Genomic DNA, 18,909 nt, shown 5'->3' on the forward strand with positions numbered 1-18,909 from the left:
CAACTGCCTCAAGGAAAATGACCTTCTGTGGAAGAAAATGAGTTCACAAACACAGAATGGCACAAAGGCGGCTTTAATTGCCTTTGAGATTACTTTAATACCAAATGAAGCAAAAGATGCTTTAAATGGAGGGAAGGCAGTTTCTAAAATAAGAAGTCTTGCATTAATTTGGAAAGAGGCTCCAGATGTACCACTTGTATCTCTCTATTTCTTGAAAGACCAGAAAAGTTTCTAAGTGAGCCCACACAGAATTTGGCTTTACCCTAGACTCAAGCAAGTGTGTGTACATGGGGTGGGGGGAGAGGAGGAGTTTCCACTGTCTTCCTTGGCCTTCTCTCCCAGGACAATTCAGAGGCGGACCTTATGGGTCTTTTCCTAACACATTGCCAACCTTTTCTGCTTATGCTCAAAAGGCAGACGTCAAGACAGCAAAAACTGTTGCCATCCCAGTGATGCAGCACTATGAAAGTACAACTTTCATAAACCAAGTTGTGAGACAGAACTGCTTCCAGGCCAGGCTGAGGCGAAGTGACTTCCCTTTGCTCAGCTGCCCAAAAATTAGGTCACAGCCTGAAAAGATCACCTTAGGTCATGTTCAGCATCATTCTCTGGGCACTTCTAATGTGCTTTATCTAGTATTGGTTATCATCCTACTGTAGAGAAAAGAAGTCAGAATGTTACATCATCCCATGGTTGACATAAGCTCTAGTTACATTACATGAAGCAATGAATGCTTAGCCTCTGTCTGGCCAGGGGGAAGGAAAAGGATTTAAATTCAGAACTGTGGCAGGGGAAGAACTGAATTAAATGTTATCTTCTAAATTGGATTTCATAGAATCATAGAACGGTTTGGGTTGGAAGGTACCTCAAAGCCCATCTAGTTCCAACCCCCCTGCCATGGGCAGGGACATCCTCCACTAGACCACGTTGCCCAAAGCCCCATCCAACCTGGCCTTGAACACTTCCAGGGATGGGGCATCCACAGCTTCTCTGGGCAACCTGTTCTAGTGCCTCGCCACCCTCACAGTGAAGAATTTCTTCCTAATATCGAATCTAAATCTACCCTCCTTCAGCTTAATGTCATTACCCTTTGTCCTATCACTCCATGCCCTTGTCCCTCTCCAGCTTTCCTGTAGGCCCCTTCAGGTACTGGAAGGCTGCTAGAAGGTCTCCCTGGAGCCTTCTCTTCTCCAGGCTGAACAACGCCAACTATCGCAGCCTGTCCTCATAGCAGAGGTGCTCCAACCCTCTGATCATCCTCGTAACCCTCCTCTGGACTCAATCCAACAGGTCTATGTCTGTCTTGTAGTGGGGCCCCCAGAGCTGGACACAGTACTCCAGGTGGGGTCTCACAAGAGCAGAGTAGAGGGGGAGAATCATCTCCCTTGACCTGCTGGTCATGCTTCTTTTGATGCAGCCCAGGACACGGTTGGCTTTGTGGACTGCCAGTGCACGTTGCTGGCTCATGCTGAGCTTCTCATTCACCAACACCCTCAAGTCCTTCTCCTCAGGGCTGGTCTCAATCCATTCTCCAGCCTGTATTTGTGCTTGGGATTGCGCCGACCCATGTGCCTTGCACTTGGCCTTGTTGAACTACGTAAGGTTTGCACAGCCTCTTAAGCCTGCCAAGGTCCCTCTGGATGGCATGGGAAACTCCCAGGACAACAAAAAAAAGAAGAAAAAACCCACAAAGTGAAGATTTTCCTATATCTGACAGGGAATTCTTCAATAAGAAGTTTCTGCCATTTTTCCTTGTGTGAAAAAGGACAGTTTTCCACCTCCCAGATATGTGTTTTCTCAGTGTCAAGAGGAGACAGATACCACCACATACTGTAAGAGCACTCTGAAAGGCCTGATCTACCAAATCACACTCACATGGCCACGTCTAGGATCTCTTGGCCTTTGCCTGCTAGCCCTTCACAAACATCCAACAGCATACAGTACACAAAGCAAGCTGTAATTTCAGTGGTTGTGACTAAGCCTTAGCCACCTTAGCCGAATCAAAGATTCACCTCAACACTGTGTTTAACACCACAGCTTTCTTCATCCATGTTTTTCCCCTGCCCCCTTGGGAGATGTGCCTACTACTACAGATGAAAGCCAAGCTGGAGCATGGAGGATGCTGCCAGCCCAGCATTAAGAAGAGACAGCCCCAGAAGAGGAGCTCTGCAAGGCAGCCACTTTCTGACACATCCCCATCTCTTCTTCGGCCTTTTGCCCATCATGGTACTGAAGCATTTTAGTGCAGGAGCAAGGCTAGCAGGGGAAAAGCTGGTCCGAAATGTCTATGACTGATCCGGTTTTTCCTCCTTCAGCGTTGCATTAGTTACTACATTTTAAGGCCACTCAGTGGCACAGCATACATGGAAGCAAGGTTACATAATGGAACTGGCTGCTCTCTTCTCTATACTTTCTCATTCAGTACTTTTGGTTACAGGATAAGCCATAAATCAAAAAAAAGGAGAAAAACAGCAAGCACAGCGATTTTATCCAAGAAGGGTATAATTCTAATGTTATTGATATAGCCCAACATGAACCACATACGTTAATTTTAAAGTATGCCAAGACTTGGAATAAAGAATAGCAAAAATCAAATTTCCACAATTCTAGTGCCAGCTGCACTCCCTCCTGGGAAACATTCGTGTTGATATCCAAAACAAATATGTAGATAACACTGGCTCCTACCCCTATGATCCTTCCTGTCCTGCCTAGCATGGGCCATCTGTTACTGCTTAGCAGGCAGTCTCGCTAGATATTAGATTGGTACTACTTACATGAAAAAGATGAGATAAATGGCCAGGAAAAATGGCATTAAGAAGTCTTTCCTAACCAACTCATAATTTACCATTGGAAAACTGTAATTTAAACTGCACCAAATAAGGTGATAAAAGATACCGAAGCATGAACTAAGCCACAGGCCAATCTCTGTCTCTACATGATACCACTGATGAAGAAGTAGGAAACAGAAATCATGCTCTAGCTTACCTGAAAATTCTCCTTTTTTAGGTAGCAAGGTCCAGGAATGCCAGAGAAATTAATGACCTTTTGCTGAGTCCCTGCTGAACCCTTTTCCTTCCTGTTCACCAGACCATACAAGAGGATAAGAAGAAAACAGCGGCTGCTCAAAACTATTCTGCTCTGCTCTCAGCCTGACCAGCTGAGCAATGGCCATTTCTAGAGACAGTAGGATAAAACCGCACAGGGACCACGAGAAGAAAACCAGCCTGCCACTCACCCAAACCAGCATCAAGATGCACACTAGGATGAATGGTCGCTTCTTGCCATGAGCTGTCCCTGCCTACACCCACCAAACAACAAAATACACCTTAACCTACGGCTGGTGAAGACCCTTCATTTAACCCTGACACAAAACTAAGGGCAGCCAGCATTAACTTCTTCCAGAAGCACCTCACTGGGCGTGTGGGAGAACGCAGAGACCTACACTGCAGGCTAAGAATAGGCTCTCAGCACGTACAAGCTCTCCTCTTCTTGAAGAAGCACTCGAAGTAAATGCTTCCTCCGAGCAATAAGTTACCTGAAACCCTTATCCTCCCAACCTGTTCTAGCCCTAAATGGCAGCTTGGGAAGCTCACTCTGTCCTTCCCAGCACAACGCAGCCTCAGTCCAATGGTGCTAGTGCACTTTTCCTGCACTAAAACGGACTCCTGAGAGCTGCCATCCCCAGGCGGACTCTACTTTGTAGCTGTCAGAATAAAATTCAGCAAAGAAAATTACTTCACAGCTGCCATAGCATCCACTACATGAGTAAATTAGAGAGAAATCCTTTAGCCAAGAAGTCAGTCCACTTCTTTAGAAGCACTTGACAATCTCTCTCAGAAATTGTGGCAGAATCCACAAATCACAAAATTCTGCAAACTGGTCATTAGCCAGAGCTCCATGTTAGCAAAATCCTTCTCTGTATCTTCATGTCCACAGCAGGATAAAAGCAAGCAAACTAGCTTCTTCTGGAGGTCAACATTTAAACTTGATCCTGCTTGCCACACTTGGTACATACCATGGGGGTAAGAGATCACTGGCACTTAGCACAAAGAGGATGAGGACATTCTTAAGCAGGCACACTGAGTTTCCTTCCTTTGGGGTAAGCGTGTCAACATGCTTGCTCACCAGCCAAATGATCTTTCAAAATAGAGGTGGACACCCATCTACACAAATGTGCACTCATTTCCTTGAAGGAAAACTATTCCCCCTATGCCCTGCATGAGGGGAATTTTTTTTTTTTTTTCCCCCACAAAAGGGCTTGCCTGATCTATGAAGTCAGGAAAGTTGCCTGCATCATTCACAGCTGTGGAAGCCCACTCACTTGGGGGCCTGCTGTCATGCACCGACAGCTCTGTCCTTCTCCCAAGATATTGGGCAAACTGAGATGCTTTTTCTAGTGCATTGTGTAGGCAACTTCAGAATAAAAAGCATTATGGTCTACCAATTTCATAGTTCAGATACAGCCAGCTGCTCCATCCAATAATCTCTTTCCACCAGCAGTATTCATGAGGCTTCTCAGAAATATTCCCATACTCCACAAGCTACCTTAACAGCAGGTAGAATGCAATTTTTATTTCAGCTTGCTATTCCTGCAACTGAAATAAGATGTAAAAGTGAGTGCTACAATGTAATAATTATTATAGTCAGGGACTTAAAATAACCAAATCACAGCTGTGCCAAATTTGACCAAACTGTTCCTTAGATATATTGCTCGACTTGCATCAGTGTCTCCATCTATAAAATGGGCATGCCAACTATTAGTTTTTAAGGACTACTACTGGTAACTAAATCTAAAGATTTAGTTTTGTCCTAAATAATTACACAATGTTCTTAAGAACAACAGTATTTGAAGAACAGGGAAAACATAACACACAACTGTCAATATTGTAAAAAACCCCACCTTATCAACATACAGGGAGTAGCCGGGCTCCATTTTTTTCTGAATTTAATCCAAACAACGTGCACTCTGCCATGCTCTCTGATGCTGGCCATAATACTCAGCATTTATTTATCCACCAGCTGACTCACATGTGATATCACAGTACACTATCTCATCAACACATCTACAGATCGAGTCTTTTGCTCTCACATTCTTTAGTTTAGGCTTTGTTTTTATAGAAGCTGCAAAATTTTAGACACAATTGTACCTCTTTTGGGGTCCATCTAAGCTTCAGTTGAACCACTGCGCTGGAGGAGCGCACATCTTCTTGTGAAATGATGTTGTGCTGCAAAATCGAAGGGCAACCAAAGCAAGTCTAAAGGCAGGAGGCAGAACTTAACAGGTCTTCTGTCTTGTCAGGGGAAGGGAAAAAAGGTTTATCCTGCTGAAACATCTAGCACGAGTGATAAACCCTCCCAAACCCAACTCTATGGGAGTTCCGTGGGATCCAAGCCAGAATAACCTTCTGTTTCACTGAACCTGAATATTAAGCACGGGTGAGTTTCAAAAACAATCAGCTGACTGCACAAGACAGTCTGGTCATATATGGTTCCCACTGATTTTAAGCAGAACAAGATGACTTTGCAAGATATTTTATACATTTCAAATGGACAAAGCTCAGCCCACCCATGTGTACTCATCAACCTCAGCTGATTTAATTCTTCTTAAAATGTCTTTTTATATCATATCCTTTTGCTTACCAGTATTGCGCTAACATATGATATAGAGCAAATACACTTTCAGAAGGCAAATGTTACTGCCACACAGACTCGGGCTTGGGTGCACAACTGATCAGCTGATGAATAGTACTACAAGAAAAACTGGCTAACTGTCTCTCTCTCACTGATGAGGTGGCTCTTATTTTTATATCGTTAATAGCTTGATTGATTGTCTAAGAGCAAAGACTCAGCATGAAATTCTTCTCGATATCCTTCAGATTTAGAGGTCTGCCATCTTATGTATTTTACATATGCGATGGTGCTGGAAAAAATAGGAAGTCATTTTGGTCTAACACCTGGCATGAAACTGCAAAGCCAAGCACTTAATGAAATTAAAAGAATAAATCAAATAAGTGGTTGTGACTCGATTATATTCTTGATCATTTGAGGATTGCACTGCTCTAGGAAAGAGCCCAGTTCCTTGCTTTAATACTGGATATTCTTCAGGGTACAGGGATTAAACCTGTCTCGTCCCCTGGTGATCTGAGGTCAGCAAGGGAGGGGGGAGGGAACACTTTAAATCCGATACTTCTGTTAAAAAATAGCTATGATGCAGCATGCTCAGGTTTCCCTACGACAGGGACTGGGTTTGTTTTGTGTTAAAGAGCACCCGTTTCTCTGCATAAGTATTACATGCATATCATGCCAGCTCACAGAAACTGAGGCAACTTTTCCATATCACTTTGAACAATTTCACTAGCTGAAAATGCTCTCTCCCACAGATGTACCTATTTTAAGTACAACCATCTTTCACGTCAGAAAGCAACGAGCTGTTGCTTACAAAACACAAAACTCCTGGAAGTGGGAGGTTTTATTTTTGTTGCTGGTTTCAGTTGAAAATAACACAACTGCTGGATGAAATACTTGGTTTATTACCACGCTGGTTGGTCCAGCACATCTCCTGCAGCTTGTAATTTCACAGGCCGGCAAGCACAGCAGGACAGCCCACCCCACGCCTGCCCGCCCCAGGGCAGACCCCGGCCGTGCTCTCGCTCCGGCCAGGTGGCTGCTGGCTGATCCCCGGCTGCAGCAGGGACCACCTCGCATGGGGCAAGGACCAGTGGTCCTGCCTTGCACGCCTCTCTGGCGAGCGTGCCGGTAAACACGGCTGAGGGCGGGTGAGCTCAGCACCGCGCAGGGGGATGGAGGGCACTGAGCTGCCCTTTCCATGCTGGGAGGATGCTCAGTGAAAGCATCACTTTGAAGTAGGGACACCAAAGGGGAAGGATTTTAAAAAGGCGTATTTTTCCATAAGGACGTATGTGCCTATAAGGCCGTGGGCAAAGACAACAGTTGCCCCATCCTGCCAGCAAGAGTTTTGCACAAGTGATAGAGGGAACTAACACTTAAGGGAAATAGCAGGACCACTAACTAGCTTAAGCCACATATCTAGTAATCTTAACCCTTACGTAAGATGTTTTAACAAGAACTAGCGTAAGGAAGGGTCAAGATGACCCTTCATTCTGCTTGCATTTTTGTAACCAATCACAAGATAAGGAGGTAGTAAATCAGAATGGAATGAACACGGAGGATTCTCTGCTAATTAGGAACCGGTCTGAGTAAGTTTTGTGGTGAAGGTGAAAAGTGCACAGTGAGGAAGACATACGGCCTTCATCCCTAAGACCCCGGCCCACGACCACCAAGAGGCACTGCGCATGCGCAGCTGAGAGGAGTTAAAGGCGGAGACAATGGAAATGAACTCATTGTAATAAGACCGCCTTTCCACGGAAAGATCATGAATATGTATAGGCGCTTTTTGAATATGTAACATTTTGTTGTATAAAATTCAAAGGGAATTGCCGCAAGGTGCGCACGATTTTGGTGGGATGACCCCCCGTGCTGCCCAGCGCTGAATAAACATACCTACTTTACAACTTTCCCAGTTGTGGAGTCCGATTTTCCGCACATCACAAGCACTCTGAAAGCTGCACAAAGATCCTGCGTATACTCAGTAAATACAGCAAGGTCTCGCTGCCTCCTAGAAAGGCTGTATGCATCCCCACTCTTACCTGCCATGACAAAAATAAACCCATAATGCCACCCCCACGAACTACATTTTTTTTTCTTTTTGAAAGGTGTGACCTTCCATTAGTAAATCCTGATCCAATCCCTTTGCATCATCCCCTGTTTTATGAGAACAGGCAGCAAGGAATACACTGGGGCTTGGCTTGTGTGTTCCAGGAAATAATACAGAAATACTCCTGACAGCTAGCTCCCTGACATCTTGAAGTCCTGGTTCTTTCTTCAGGAGTTTTTAAACTGCACTTGCATGAGAAAAAAACCCTAAAGTCTGCAGGTGATGCGTAGATGGTCTGTAAGTTGTTCTGGGGCAAGAGAGATCAATTTAAGCCTGTAGGTCATTTGACCAGCATAATTTAACTCAGCAGATTTTCCTGAAGTATACTGGAAAGAGAAACTCGTTCCCAGATATTACGCAAGCTGATCTCAACATTAGCTAGCAACTGCAAACTGGGTCTCCTTCAACTGACTCAGAGATGCAACTAGTGGAGGGTGTCCCTGCCCATGGCAGGGGGGTTGGAACTAGGTAATCTTTAAGGTCCCTTCCAACCCAAACCATTCTATGATTCCATGAACTATACAAAAAAGCAGCTGTAACATAATATCAATGACCTGTAAACCAAGAGGAAGTTAAAAAAATATCTCTACAGATGCAGTAATATCAGCTGCTGGTTTCCTACAAGACAGTATTTCACAGGTAAATTGAATCATGCTCTGTCTACAATCAGTGCACGCCACAGAGCATTAAGTCCTACATCCAGCACAGGGCAGCTGCACCAGTAACAATGATCCCAGCGATGAGATGCTGTCATCAGGGAGAGCGCTGAGGTACTGAGGATAACCTATCTGTATTTCTGTTTCCTCTTTGTTATCATTTCAAGCCTAATTAGAGTGAGTTAGATGTTAAGTACTATTGAAGCGAACCACATACAGGAGGATTGAGTTTCCATCTTTTCTTCTGTTAATACACACCTGGAAAGTGTCCGCTCTTTTATCTTAACCTATTCTTGCAAAAATAAAAGCCACAACTTTCCTGACAGATTTCTGGTGTTTTGATTGTCTTTTGATGCAGTGGTGGCAACAGCAAGTTATAATGAAAATGCTTTGGCCAGGAGACAACAGAAAATCATGGGATCTTCCCCCCCTCCCCTTCACCACAGAAAATATGCAGCAATCCTCCACCTCAAATAGCTTTTGGAATTGATCTGCGCGTGTTTCCATAAACTGTATACAATGTCCTTCATATTTTCTTTGGTGAGGTCAGAGTAAAACATCTGGACAGCCCCAGGCAAGCTGCATGCTGTCACGCACTTTTGTGTTACCTTCTAACATGGACAGAAACCCCAACCCAGGCGTACACCCTTGCAGACTGCGTGGGTCCGCAAACACTAGGTTCCCCATCTCTGCCACAGACTTTCAACTCTGGTTGGGCCCCAAGCCCCAGACACGGCTTTGAAGCCAACAAATAGATCTTGAAAAAGGCAAGTCTTGGTTTTGCCTAATTGGACTGATTTGATGTATGTCATGACACAACCTATGATACCATAAACTGGCCTAAGTTGCAAGTCCAGCTGTAAAAAAAGAACATTGACATTACCTGGCATATTCAGGAAATTCTTGTTTCTTTGAAAAATGCATTTTTTAGGATTTTTTAGGACTACCTCCATCAAGAATTTCAGGTTTTGATATACTTCCCATTTATTTTTAGAAACACAGAAAATGAGCACTTTTTCATATTCTGTTGCCAAAAAAATGCTGAAAGGAATATTCTAAACGCTTCGAAGTTGTTGCCAGATGGAGGCCAACCCATCAGAAACTCCGTCCAAATGATAAATGGTTTTAAAACTTACCAAAGGATTAAATCAGCATGGTCTAGCTGAAACTTCAGTTGCAGGGAATGCACTTAGGTCCTTGCAATAAGAATAATTTCTCGTGTGCTGGGGGTGAGTTGTAAACATACGTTGCTGTTGGCGTTCAGCTCAATTTTCTGCTCCCATGTACTATATTCTCTGAAGCAGCACCTGTAATCTAGCCAGGAAAAAGATCCTGAAGAACTTGTTAACTTCACTGATAACTTTAATCCTGTGGTATCACGAGGTCTGAGGTGCTAATTTCTATTCAAAATCATTACGGCACTGACTGGTTATAATTGTCATACAGCAGGGGCTTCCTTCACTTCCCCGTTTTAGGGAAATGTAAGTGCTCCTCTTCCTATGATGCTCACAGGGTTCCATCCTCTCCTCTCCTCTCCTCTCCTCTCCTCTCCTCTCCTCTCCTCTCCTCTCCTCTCCTCTCCTCTCCTCTCCTCTCCTCTCCTCTCCTCTCCTCTCCTCTCTTCTCTGCTGCACCATATAAGCACTCCTACCTTTTCCTTGCGTCTGCTCCCAAGATCCACAGACTTTTGCAGATTAAGTTCATCACCTCATTATTCATACCATCACATTCTCCTAGCAAATAAAGTCTTAAAAAACCTGCTTGAATATAAAAAAAAAAAAAAACAAACAAGGAAGAACATTTCAACATGATCCATCTAAATCCACATACAACCCAAACTGTCATGGTTTTACCCCAGCCAGCAGCTCAGCCCCACACAGCCACTCGCTCACTGCCCCCACAGTGGATGCAGGAGAGAATCAGAAGAGTGAAAGTGAGAGAACTCATGGGTTGAGATACAGACAGTTTAATAGGTAAAGCAAAAGCCGCGCACACCAGCAAAGCAAAGCAAGGAATTCATTCCCCACTTCCCATGGGCAGGCAGGTGTTCAGCCATCCCCAGGAAAGCAGGGCCCCATCACGCCTAACGGAGACTTGGGAAGACAAATGCCATCACTCTGAACGTCCCCCCCTTCCTCCTTATTCCCTCAGCTTTACATGCTGAGCATGACATCATATGGTATGGAATATCCCTTGGGTCAGTTGGGGTCAGCTGTCCCGGCTGTGTCCCCTCCCAACACCTTGTGCACCCCCAGCCTGCTCGCTGGTGGGGTGGGGTGAGAGGCAGCAAAGGCCTTGGCTCTGTGTGAGCACTGCTCAGGGATAACAAAAACATCCCTGTGCTACCAACACTGTTCTCTGCACAAATCCAAAACACAGCCCCATACCAGCTACTACGGAGAAAATTAACTCTGTCCTAGCCAAAACTGGGACACAAACCAAACCCAACCTTTTCTCAAAGCTCACAGCGAATCACTCCCAGAAGGACACGACAACAAGATGCAGTTCCAGCCTCCTGCCCAGCCCGGCCGCTGCTGCCCGGTGGTGCCTCCAGCCCCGCCTGCACAAGGGGTGATGGCGGGCACCGGGCGGTGACCAGCCACCACCTCAGTGTGGCTCGGCAGTTCAGCGAGATGGGGAAAGTGAGGAGGGGGGCTTCTTGCTTCTTTTAAGGATTTTAGCACCGTCCCCAGAATCATATAGATGAAAAAAAGAACATCTGGAAAATATCTTGCAAAACACTACATGGAAATTACAGCAAAATTCATATTAACAGCGTCGCTTCCATTCTTTTACTACAGCTCCTAAAAATCCTGTGGCTTATTCCCAGAGCTCAAAGAACCAGCTCAGCTACAAACTAACGAAAATCCAGTAAGACACAAGCGTGCCATGCTTCGGAGTCCCTTTAGTACAAGAGACATTTAAATGCTTCCTTCTCATAACCCACAACTGTTATAAAGACAGAACGTATAACCCATCTGCCCAGCATGGTGAAATAGAGCTAAGGTGGAAAGAGGCCTGCTCTACTGATGTGAAGGATCTATTCTCTGAGAGATGATTAAATGCTAATTAATAGTGATGAGACTAAAGAAATAGCATTATGCAAATAAAAAGGGCCTTACAGTAACTGTCTTCTGCTCCCTATAATCGCCTCTGGAGTCTTGTATTTTATTCTAAAGATTCAGACATCTAGGTTTGCAAGGCACTGGGGTCAACAGAATTTTCACCCACAAATTTGGTGGATGCAGAACAGACTCGGTACTACAGTAAAGCTAGTATCTCCGTAACAAAAATCATTGGACTTAAAAAGCACATGAAAGATTAAAGGAGATGTGTCTGCAAGCTCACATGCCCACAGAGTCTTTCTAGATATTCATCTATTAACTCATTGGCACACAAATTTGTAGGACAGTTGCAAAAACCAAAGAAACAATGATAAAAATCCAGAGATAGAGACAACTAATGGTACCAGGTAACCTAATTTACCTCCCTGACAGCACAGAGAATTGATAAATAGTCACATAATCAGAGATAAGATCAGATTCTTGGATCCATTTTAAATTCCCTTGGTTTACCTACAATAATTGCCTCCGTTTCCTTGATGAGCAAGGCTAGTATCAACCAGCATCCAAGAAAAAAGACTCTACTGCCTTCTGGACGGAAAAGTGCTAACAAGGGCTCCACAGAACCCTTCCCTAGAATTTGTATTTACTCTGTTTAAGCCACACAGCAGGTTGCTTAGAGCAGGAGTGAATGCAAAACAGCCAAACTGGGTGCTACACACGCACCAGTACTCCAACACACCCCTGTCCCATGACCTGTGAAAGGGCAAGGATGTCTGCCACTGCTTGTTCATGAATGCATCCTATGTCTTCCCAAATACAACTGAAACACCTCGAGTCCCCCACTATCCCCCTTCACCACTCCAAACTGACCTGTTAATGTGAAAAAGTTGCCATCCCCAAACTAGAGAACTGTCCAGATACAAACTCCAAGGTCAAGGTGTACCAGGTACCTCATCAAGATGTAGGCATAGTTACACACACAGCAAGAAAAGAAGGTGCATTTAACCAACGGCAAAGTCAATTAGTCCCTTAAACGATGTGTACAATGCTAATTTCTACCACATGCACACAATTTTCAGAACGTCAATGGGCATCAGCAATGCAAAAACTACATCGACTTGCCAACTCCCCTGCTCCAAAATATGCAAGTCGACTACACTCGTAAAACCAATTCCCTGCCAACGAGGAGAACTGCGTGAGATCCTCGCAATGTCTGAAGGCACACCGATGCCCCATGGCACCTTTCCCCCCGGTGACCCCAGGGACAGGTGTGGACCGCTCCCCCACGTCCTCCCAGCACTCCTGCGAGAAACAGCCCCAGCACTCGCGACGGAGCGCACACAGATGTCATGGCTTTATCTTCTCTGTTTACTTCCACTTTCTGGAGCTGTCATGCTGGCATGGCTCTCCTCCATTAGGACTGTCATTAAGGGGGTTTTATACCACAGCTGTGACAAAAACAAAAAAAAAGATCACAAAAAAGGCCTGCAAAAGTAAGCCAAATTGGGGAAGTACCTCAACAGAAAATTTAGAAAGCTGACTCTGGAGCTATGTTTTTAAACACCATCCAGTTTCTTTTTTTTTTCTTTTTTAATTCGGTTATTTATTTAGCCAACAGAATTCACCTTGGGCTACACTCACAAGAAAACACCATTATCTTTAATCTTTCATGTTTGTCATTATGAGAACAGAATGGGAAACAACTGACTTAAGGAGGCAACTGCAGAGGTTTCTGCCCAGGCAATGGCGCACATTGAATCCATCATGACAGGGATATTGTGCATTTTTGAGAGTGTAATTTTTCTGGATTTCAGGTAGCTTAAGTACGAACAATAACATTTCTTTGCAAAACTATAGCAATGATGACTTTGCAGTCAAAAAAAAAAAAAAAAAGACTTCTGCATCAAAAGATAGAGCAATCTAAGCCACATGGGAAAGCTGAAACATTTCTCAAAGTATTTCCTTTAAAACTGTCTTCTAACAGATACTAACAAAATTTAAAAGAAAAAAACCATAGGCATGGCAAGTAAGAGATATTAAAAACATCAGACATATGCAAAAACCAATGCAGAAGCACTGGAAAGAAGTTCTGGGGTGAAAACGAGTAATTTCAGCAACCCAGCTGGACATTCATAGCAAAGATGACTAATGCCAGCAGTAACTCAAAGGGGCACGCAAATTTAATCCTGTATTATAATGCACAGCTTGAACGGCTGCATCTGAAGATGGGTCAGCAGTTCAGCCATAAATTTGTGTTACAGAGCAGGCCATCGCCGCTGGCTCTTTGTCTCAGGCATTTCCCAGAAAACAGCTTTGCGAGCTCCCGAAACAGTGGGTGAGTGCCACCTCTGCCACGCCACTGTGGTGTGAGGACTGGGATGCCCGCCCTGATGCCGCAGCTGCTCCCAGCCCCCCAACACGGACCTCCTTTTCAGGGAAGCTTGAGAGAAGAGGGAGATGGAGGGGCCACTTCTCTGAAGCAGACATCAGGTCTCCCCATGCCCCCCCATGCCCAAGCTCCTCATCCTTCACGGAGCCATCTTCTGACCACCTGAGCCCTCCACGCCGATGACACTGCATTCCTGCGGCTGCCAGAAGAACTGGCTAAAAGAAGATGAACGATATGGAAACATGCAATTTCAAGCTGTTTTAAAATCACAGCACTGGCCGTGGCTTCGCAGCCAAGAGACACTCACCTGTCCCGCCACACTCCGGTGCCACCTGCTAACCTCTGAGGGGTCGTACCAGGATGCACAGGTCCATTTTCCAAGTGATAAAAACTTGGAAAACTAAACTACTACTATTGCAAATAGGTATCTTCATTCTGATTTCATTACATGGCAAAAGACAAGCCAAGTTCTAAGAACCTAATTTAGTATCCAAAACATCGATCTCGGTCAGAAGATGCTCTTCAGATCAGTGACCCACCTTGGAAAAGTACCTGAATGGAAACTCCACTTACACACTTTTATTACATTAATTAACAGCAAGAAACCCCCATACCAGCAGGACAGCACACACAAAGCACTCATTCGAGTGCCAAGTGTCTCACAGGGCCTAAAATCGGAAGCTAATCACCTTGCTACGGTGCCTAGCTGGGGCAACAACAAGCTTTGCAGGGAAGATGAAACCCATTTTGTGCAGCCCTGTAACTTTAAGGACCAGTGCAGGCACCCTTAAAGCTCCCTCCCAAAACACATTGAGGCAGGCTGTTAATTTGATAACAAAATACATTTCAAAGCCTACAATGAAATATTAAGTATGCATACATTTTAAGACATAAGAACACTTAAGAAGTAGATAAATATAAGGTACTGAGGGGTGCTTAAAGGTTTCAGTCCTCTATAAAAAATTCATTTTGAATTCTAATCTAAAATTTATCTTCCCTTAAAAACAAGACAGGTTATATCTCGGAATTCTATGCAAGCAATTTATGATACCCAAAAGAACAAAAAATAAAAATAGCTAACAGCCAAGCACTGCTTTTACTGCCTTTTTTTAATCTACTAGTTCCAAACCACATGCATTCAGTACAGAATTCTGATTAGGAAAAAAATGGCTGTTGAATTTTTATAACTATGTCCCTTAAGGACCAAAAGCGGTAACCCTAGGCATTTAATGTGTACTATGAATAACAATACATATGAGCACATAAAAAGCTTGTTATCTCTGTTTATGGATTTTTTTTAGCACGTTGATACATTTATGGAAAGAAGTTGGGAAGTACGAGGAGGGGGAGGGGAAGAACCTAGCAAAATAACAAATACCATTAAATAAAACCTATTTGGAAAGGAACAAGCTGCGCAGTACAAAATTTGAACGAACCATGTCTCTTCATTACCGCCCTGCAGCTCTCATGTAGTCAGTGGAGCCTCATTTAATGCTTATACTAAAAGCCTTCATCTACATACATCTCACCCATTGATACAAATGCAATTCATATTTAACCCTGACAAATAATCACTCATGATAGGAACATTCTGCGTACAGAGATTTTCTTCTTTTATAAACAACGTAAACACAGAGAAGTCCTTCTGGATGTTTCAAAAGAGCTCACTGGATTCAAAGAAGCATCTTCTCTCCCCATCCCCTCACACCACAATCCATAACTGCCTGGACAGATATCCGAAGGATTTCCACCACATATCTCCCTGTCACAGGACCACTTTCCTCCATGTGTCATACTGCAACTCCATCCCCACAGTGAGAAAAAACCCATACAAACTGCAGCTAAGCAACGCAGGGCTTTCTCCTTTAGAAATTAGCTTACAACCTCTCAAAAAACTGTGGGTAAGCCATCAGAATAAAACTCTACAAACCAGCCATTTGTGGCACTGGCATGTTTTTCCTTCTGGCATTTAGACAGTCCAAGAAATAAATTTTTAAAATAGTTCCTCCTATTGAATCCTTCCCATATTTTCAGCTCTGAGGATTCACAGGGACCAAATTTGAATTATGCTGACTCTGGAGCCAGCAGCTTGTGAGACTACAAAGAGCACCCCAGAAAATAATGGAGGGGTGCTGAGACAACTCTGTGCATCCCTCAGCTCTCAAACTTGCCTGTAAAAAGAAAATGAGGATATGGCCAGAGCATGTCATGTTTCTGCTCTACTCATGGCAATAGGTGCAGCATTGCTCCAATTTATACTAAATGGGTTGATTCAAAGCCCAGAAGGGGCCAAAAATGTGAATTAGTTTTTTGTTCTTCTGTGCTAAAAGGAAGGACAACTGATGAAGACTTAGGGTCTGCTGTCAACTACTCTGGACCTTTACCAAGCCCTTTGTTGTCTTCTCCTATTGAGATCTGCCTAGACTCCCCTAGGTTGGTGCCTCGGAAAACCAGATGCAACAGCAAGCATGATGGAAAAGAAATTCGTTCTCTTCTGCTCATGGTTGCAGGATTCTGTCTCCAACCATTTATTTTCTTCCTCCTTTACCAGACTCGAGGAAGAGGACAAACAAACACCCTGACGGCTGTCAGGTGTTAAGTAACTGGAAGAGCCACATTAGAGGGCCATGGCCTTGGTGAAGACTGGGACACAGGGGAACCTGAGAGACAGTTCGGAGGAACAGAATTTGCACTAGAGCATCGCACCAGCACAGACGCATTGCTGTAGCCCAAACCAGAGCTCAGCTGTGTTATTTACCCTGGGAGGTCCCAGCTGTCAACCTGGCCTGGCATCACGGCAGCCTACAGTGCAAATGCCCTTGGCCAGCTGCTTGGCTTAATGTACAGTTCTCTCTTTTTTAATGAGATTAGCGTTCATGAAATGTGCTAGCTCGATGGGCATGCCGATTTAAGTCCTCTGTTTATTCAGGCTACAGCAGATACAGCGGTCACTTTTAAAAAGAGGTAATTTGAATAGATACCATGAATTCACCAGAGCTCCTGCAGTTGCTCATTAATCACAGGAAGAGGGGTTTCTTGCAGATCCATTGAGAACAGAGCAGTGGAAAGGATGAATCTTTAAATTGTGGCAAGTGTAAAAACTTAGCAACCTACCTCCTCGAGACTAGCATGAAGGATCTACTTGCCAACAAAAAAACAACAGATGATTCCGGCTTCCTATCCATTCCGGTCATCAGACACATCTGCTGTGGTTACCGCCAAAATTGTTAAATCGTTAAAAAAGAAAGGGGGGGTGTGTGTATGTTAAATGCTGGGGGGTGGGGGGTTCAATAACACAGAGGTACTGCCATAAGTATGGAGTAGCAAAATGACTTTTGGTTATGTTTTGGGTTTTGGGTGGGTTTTTTTAATTAAAAAAGCCTATAAAGTTAAAAGTTGGAACAGGAAAAGTCCTACGTTCACTATAAAGATGTAAAACATTATTGCCATGAATAAGCAATTCTTTGTTTAGAATGCATTTTTAAGCAGACTGATGAAAATTTGAGTTACTTTGTTTCACAGACACTTTTCACAGCATAAAGCTATTAAAACGGTAACACACAATCAGCCTCCCTTGCTAGGGAGTGACAAATTCGCTTCAGCATATCGTATCAATGATGTGCAGATTACGGTCTCGAACAGTACACAGCGGGGCCATTATCATATGTTGTCACCGTGTACCATTAAAAGGTCTTTCATCTGCAAGATTGCCGCCACAGTACGCTGCTCATGCCAGGGATCTGCCGAGTAACAGGCCAGGACGCTGCGGAAACCTCCAGCCTCCGGGGTCGCCTGAAAAACCCGGCTCCCCGTCACTCAATCACTGCAACTCAATTAATGTATCTGGGTCATAAAAATGGTTTACGGGAGCCTGAGTCGGGTTACGAAACGCAACGCGGCGGATATACCGGGCGGCGGCGGAGGTCAGCACCCGCTGCCCCTAGGTAAAGAGCCGGGCAGAGCACCGGGCAAGGGGGGTTCGGGGAGGGGGCACCCCGCCGGGCCCCGCGGCGGGACGGGGATGCGGCAGGCAGCGGGGAGAGCCCTCACCCCGGTGCAGCCGGCCGGGGAGGCGGCGGGGAGGGGGGCGGCCATCGCGGCAGCCGGGGAGACCCCTGCAACTTTCCCCCGCGGGGGGCTCGGGGGTATTTGCTCGCCGCAAGGAGAGGCAAAAAAAAAAAAAAAAAAAAAAAATTATAGTGTGTGTGCGTGCAAATATATATGTGTGTGTGTGTGCGTGCGCATATATATATATGTATATGTATGAGTATGCACATATATATTCCCGGCACCAACAGAGCTACGTCCCCGCGCGGCACACGGGTGACATCCCGGCGGAGCGGCGCTGCGGAGCCCCCGCAGGCGGCCGCTACCGACCCCGCCGCCCGCCCCGGGCAGGTGGGGGCCGCGATCGCCTCGGGGGTGCCGGGCCCTACCCGTCGGTCGGTCGGTCGGTCGGTGTCCGCGCCGCGCCGCACTCACCCAGAAGACGAAGGAGTAGATGATGAGGAGGGTTTTCAGACACGTTATCACGGGTTTGGTCTCCATTCTCCTCGATGCCATAATACTGAGATCCCGGCTGCAGGCTGGGCGCGGGAGGAGGAGGAGGAGGAGGGAGGGAGGGAGGGAGGGAGGGAGGCGGGCTGGCGCGGGGTGGGGGGGGGGGGCGGGCGGAGGGAGGTGAGCTCAGCGCTGGGCTCACCCCGCCGCGCCGCTCGCCTGGGCCCGGCTCACCGCGCCGCCTGCCGCCGCCCGCAGCGCCCCGGCCGCCCCCGCCGCGGGGAGCACGCCCCAGAGCCGCCCGCCCCGCCGCCAGGGGGCGCTGCCCGCGGGGCGCCGCCGAGGGGAGCGGGAGCTCTGAGGGCCGCGGGGCGGGGGGGGGCACACGGACCCGGCGGGGGCGGGGGGGGACACGGACCCGGCGGGGGGGGAGGGGGGCACACGGACCCGGCGGGGGCGGGGGGAGGGCACACGGACCCGGCGGGGGAGGGCACACGGACCCGGCCGGGGGGGGGGGGGCACACGGACCCGGCGGGGGCGGGGGGGGCACACGGACCTGCGCTG

General features: G+C 46.0%; 1 protein-coding gene across 1 annotated transcript in view; it reads right to left on the bottom strand.

Annotated features, from left to right (window-relative positions):
- Positions 1-18,596, bottom strand: part of TSPAN7 (tetraspanin 7) — a 104,199-nt gene extending 85,603 nt beyond the window's left edge. The window contains exon 1 of the mRNA XM_075774418.1: positions 18,328-18,596. Within this exon, the coding sequence (XP_075630533.1) occupies positions 18,328-18,408 (81 nt within the window). The 5' untranslated portion in view covers positions 18,409-18,596. The remainder of the gene's footprint in view (positions 1-18,327) is intronic.
- Between the last annotated feature and the right edge of the window lie 313 nt (positions 18,597-18,909).

Source organism: Balearica regulorum, chromosome 1, assembly GCF_011004875.1.
Source record: "Balearica regulorum gibbericeps isolate bBalReg1 chromosome 1, bBalReg1.pri, whole genome shotgun sequence".
NCBI classification, from domain to species: Eukaryota; Metazoa; Chordata; class Aves; order Gruiformes; family Gruidae; genus Balearica; species Balearica regulorum.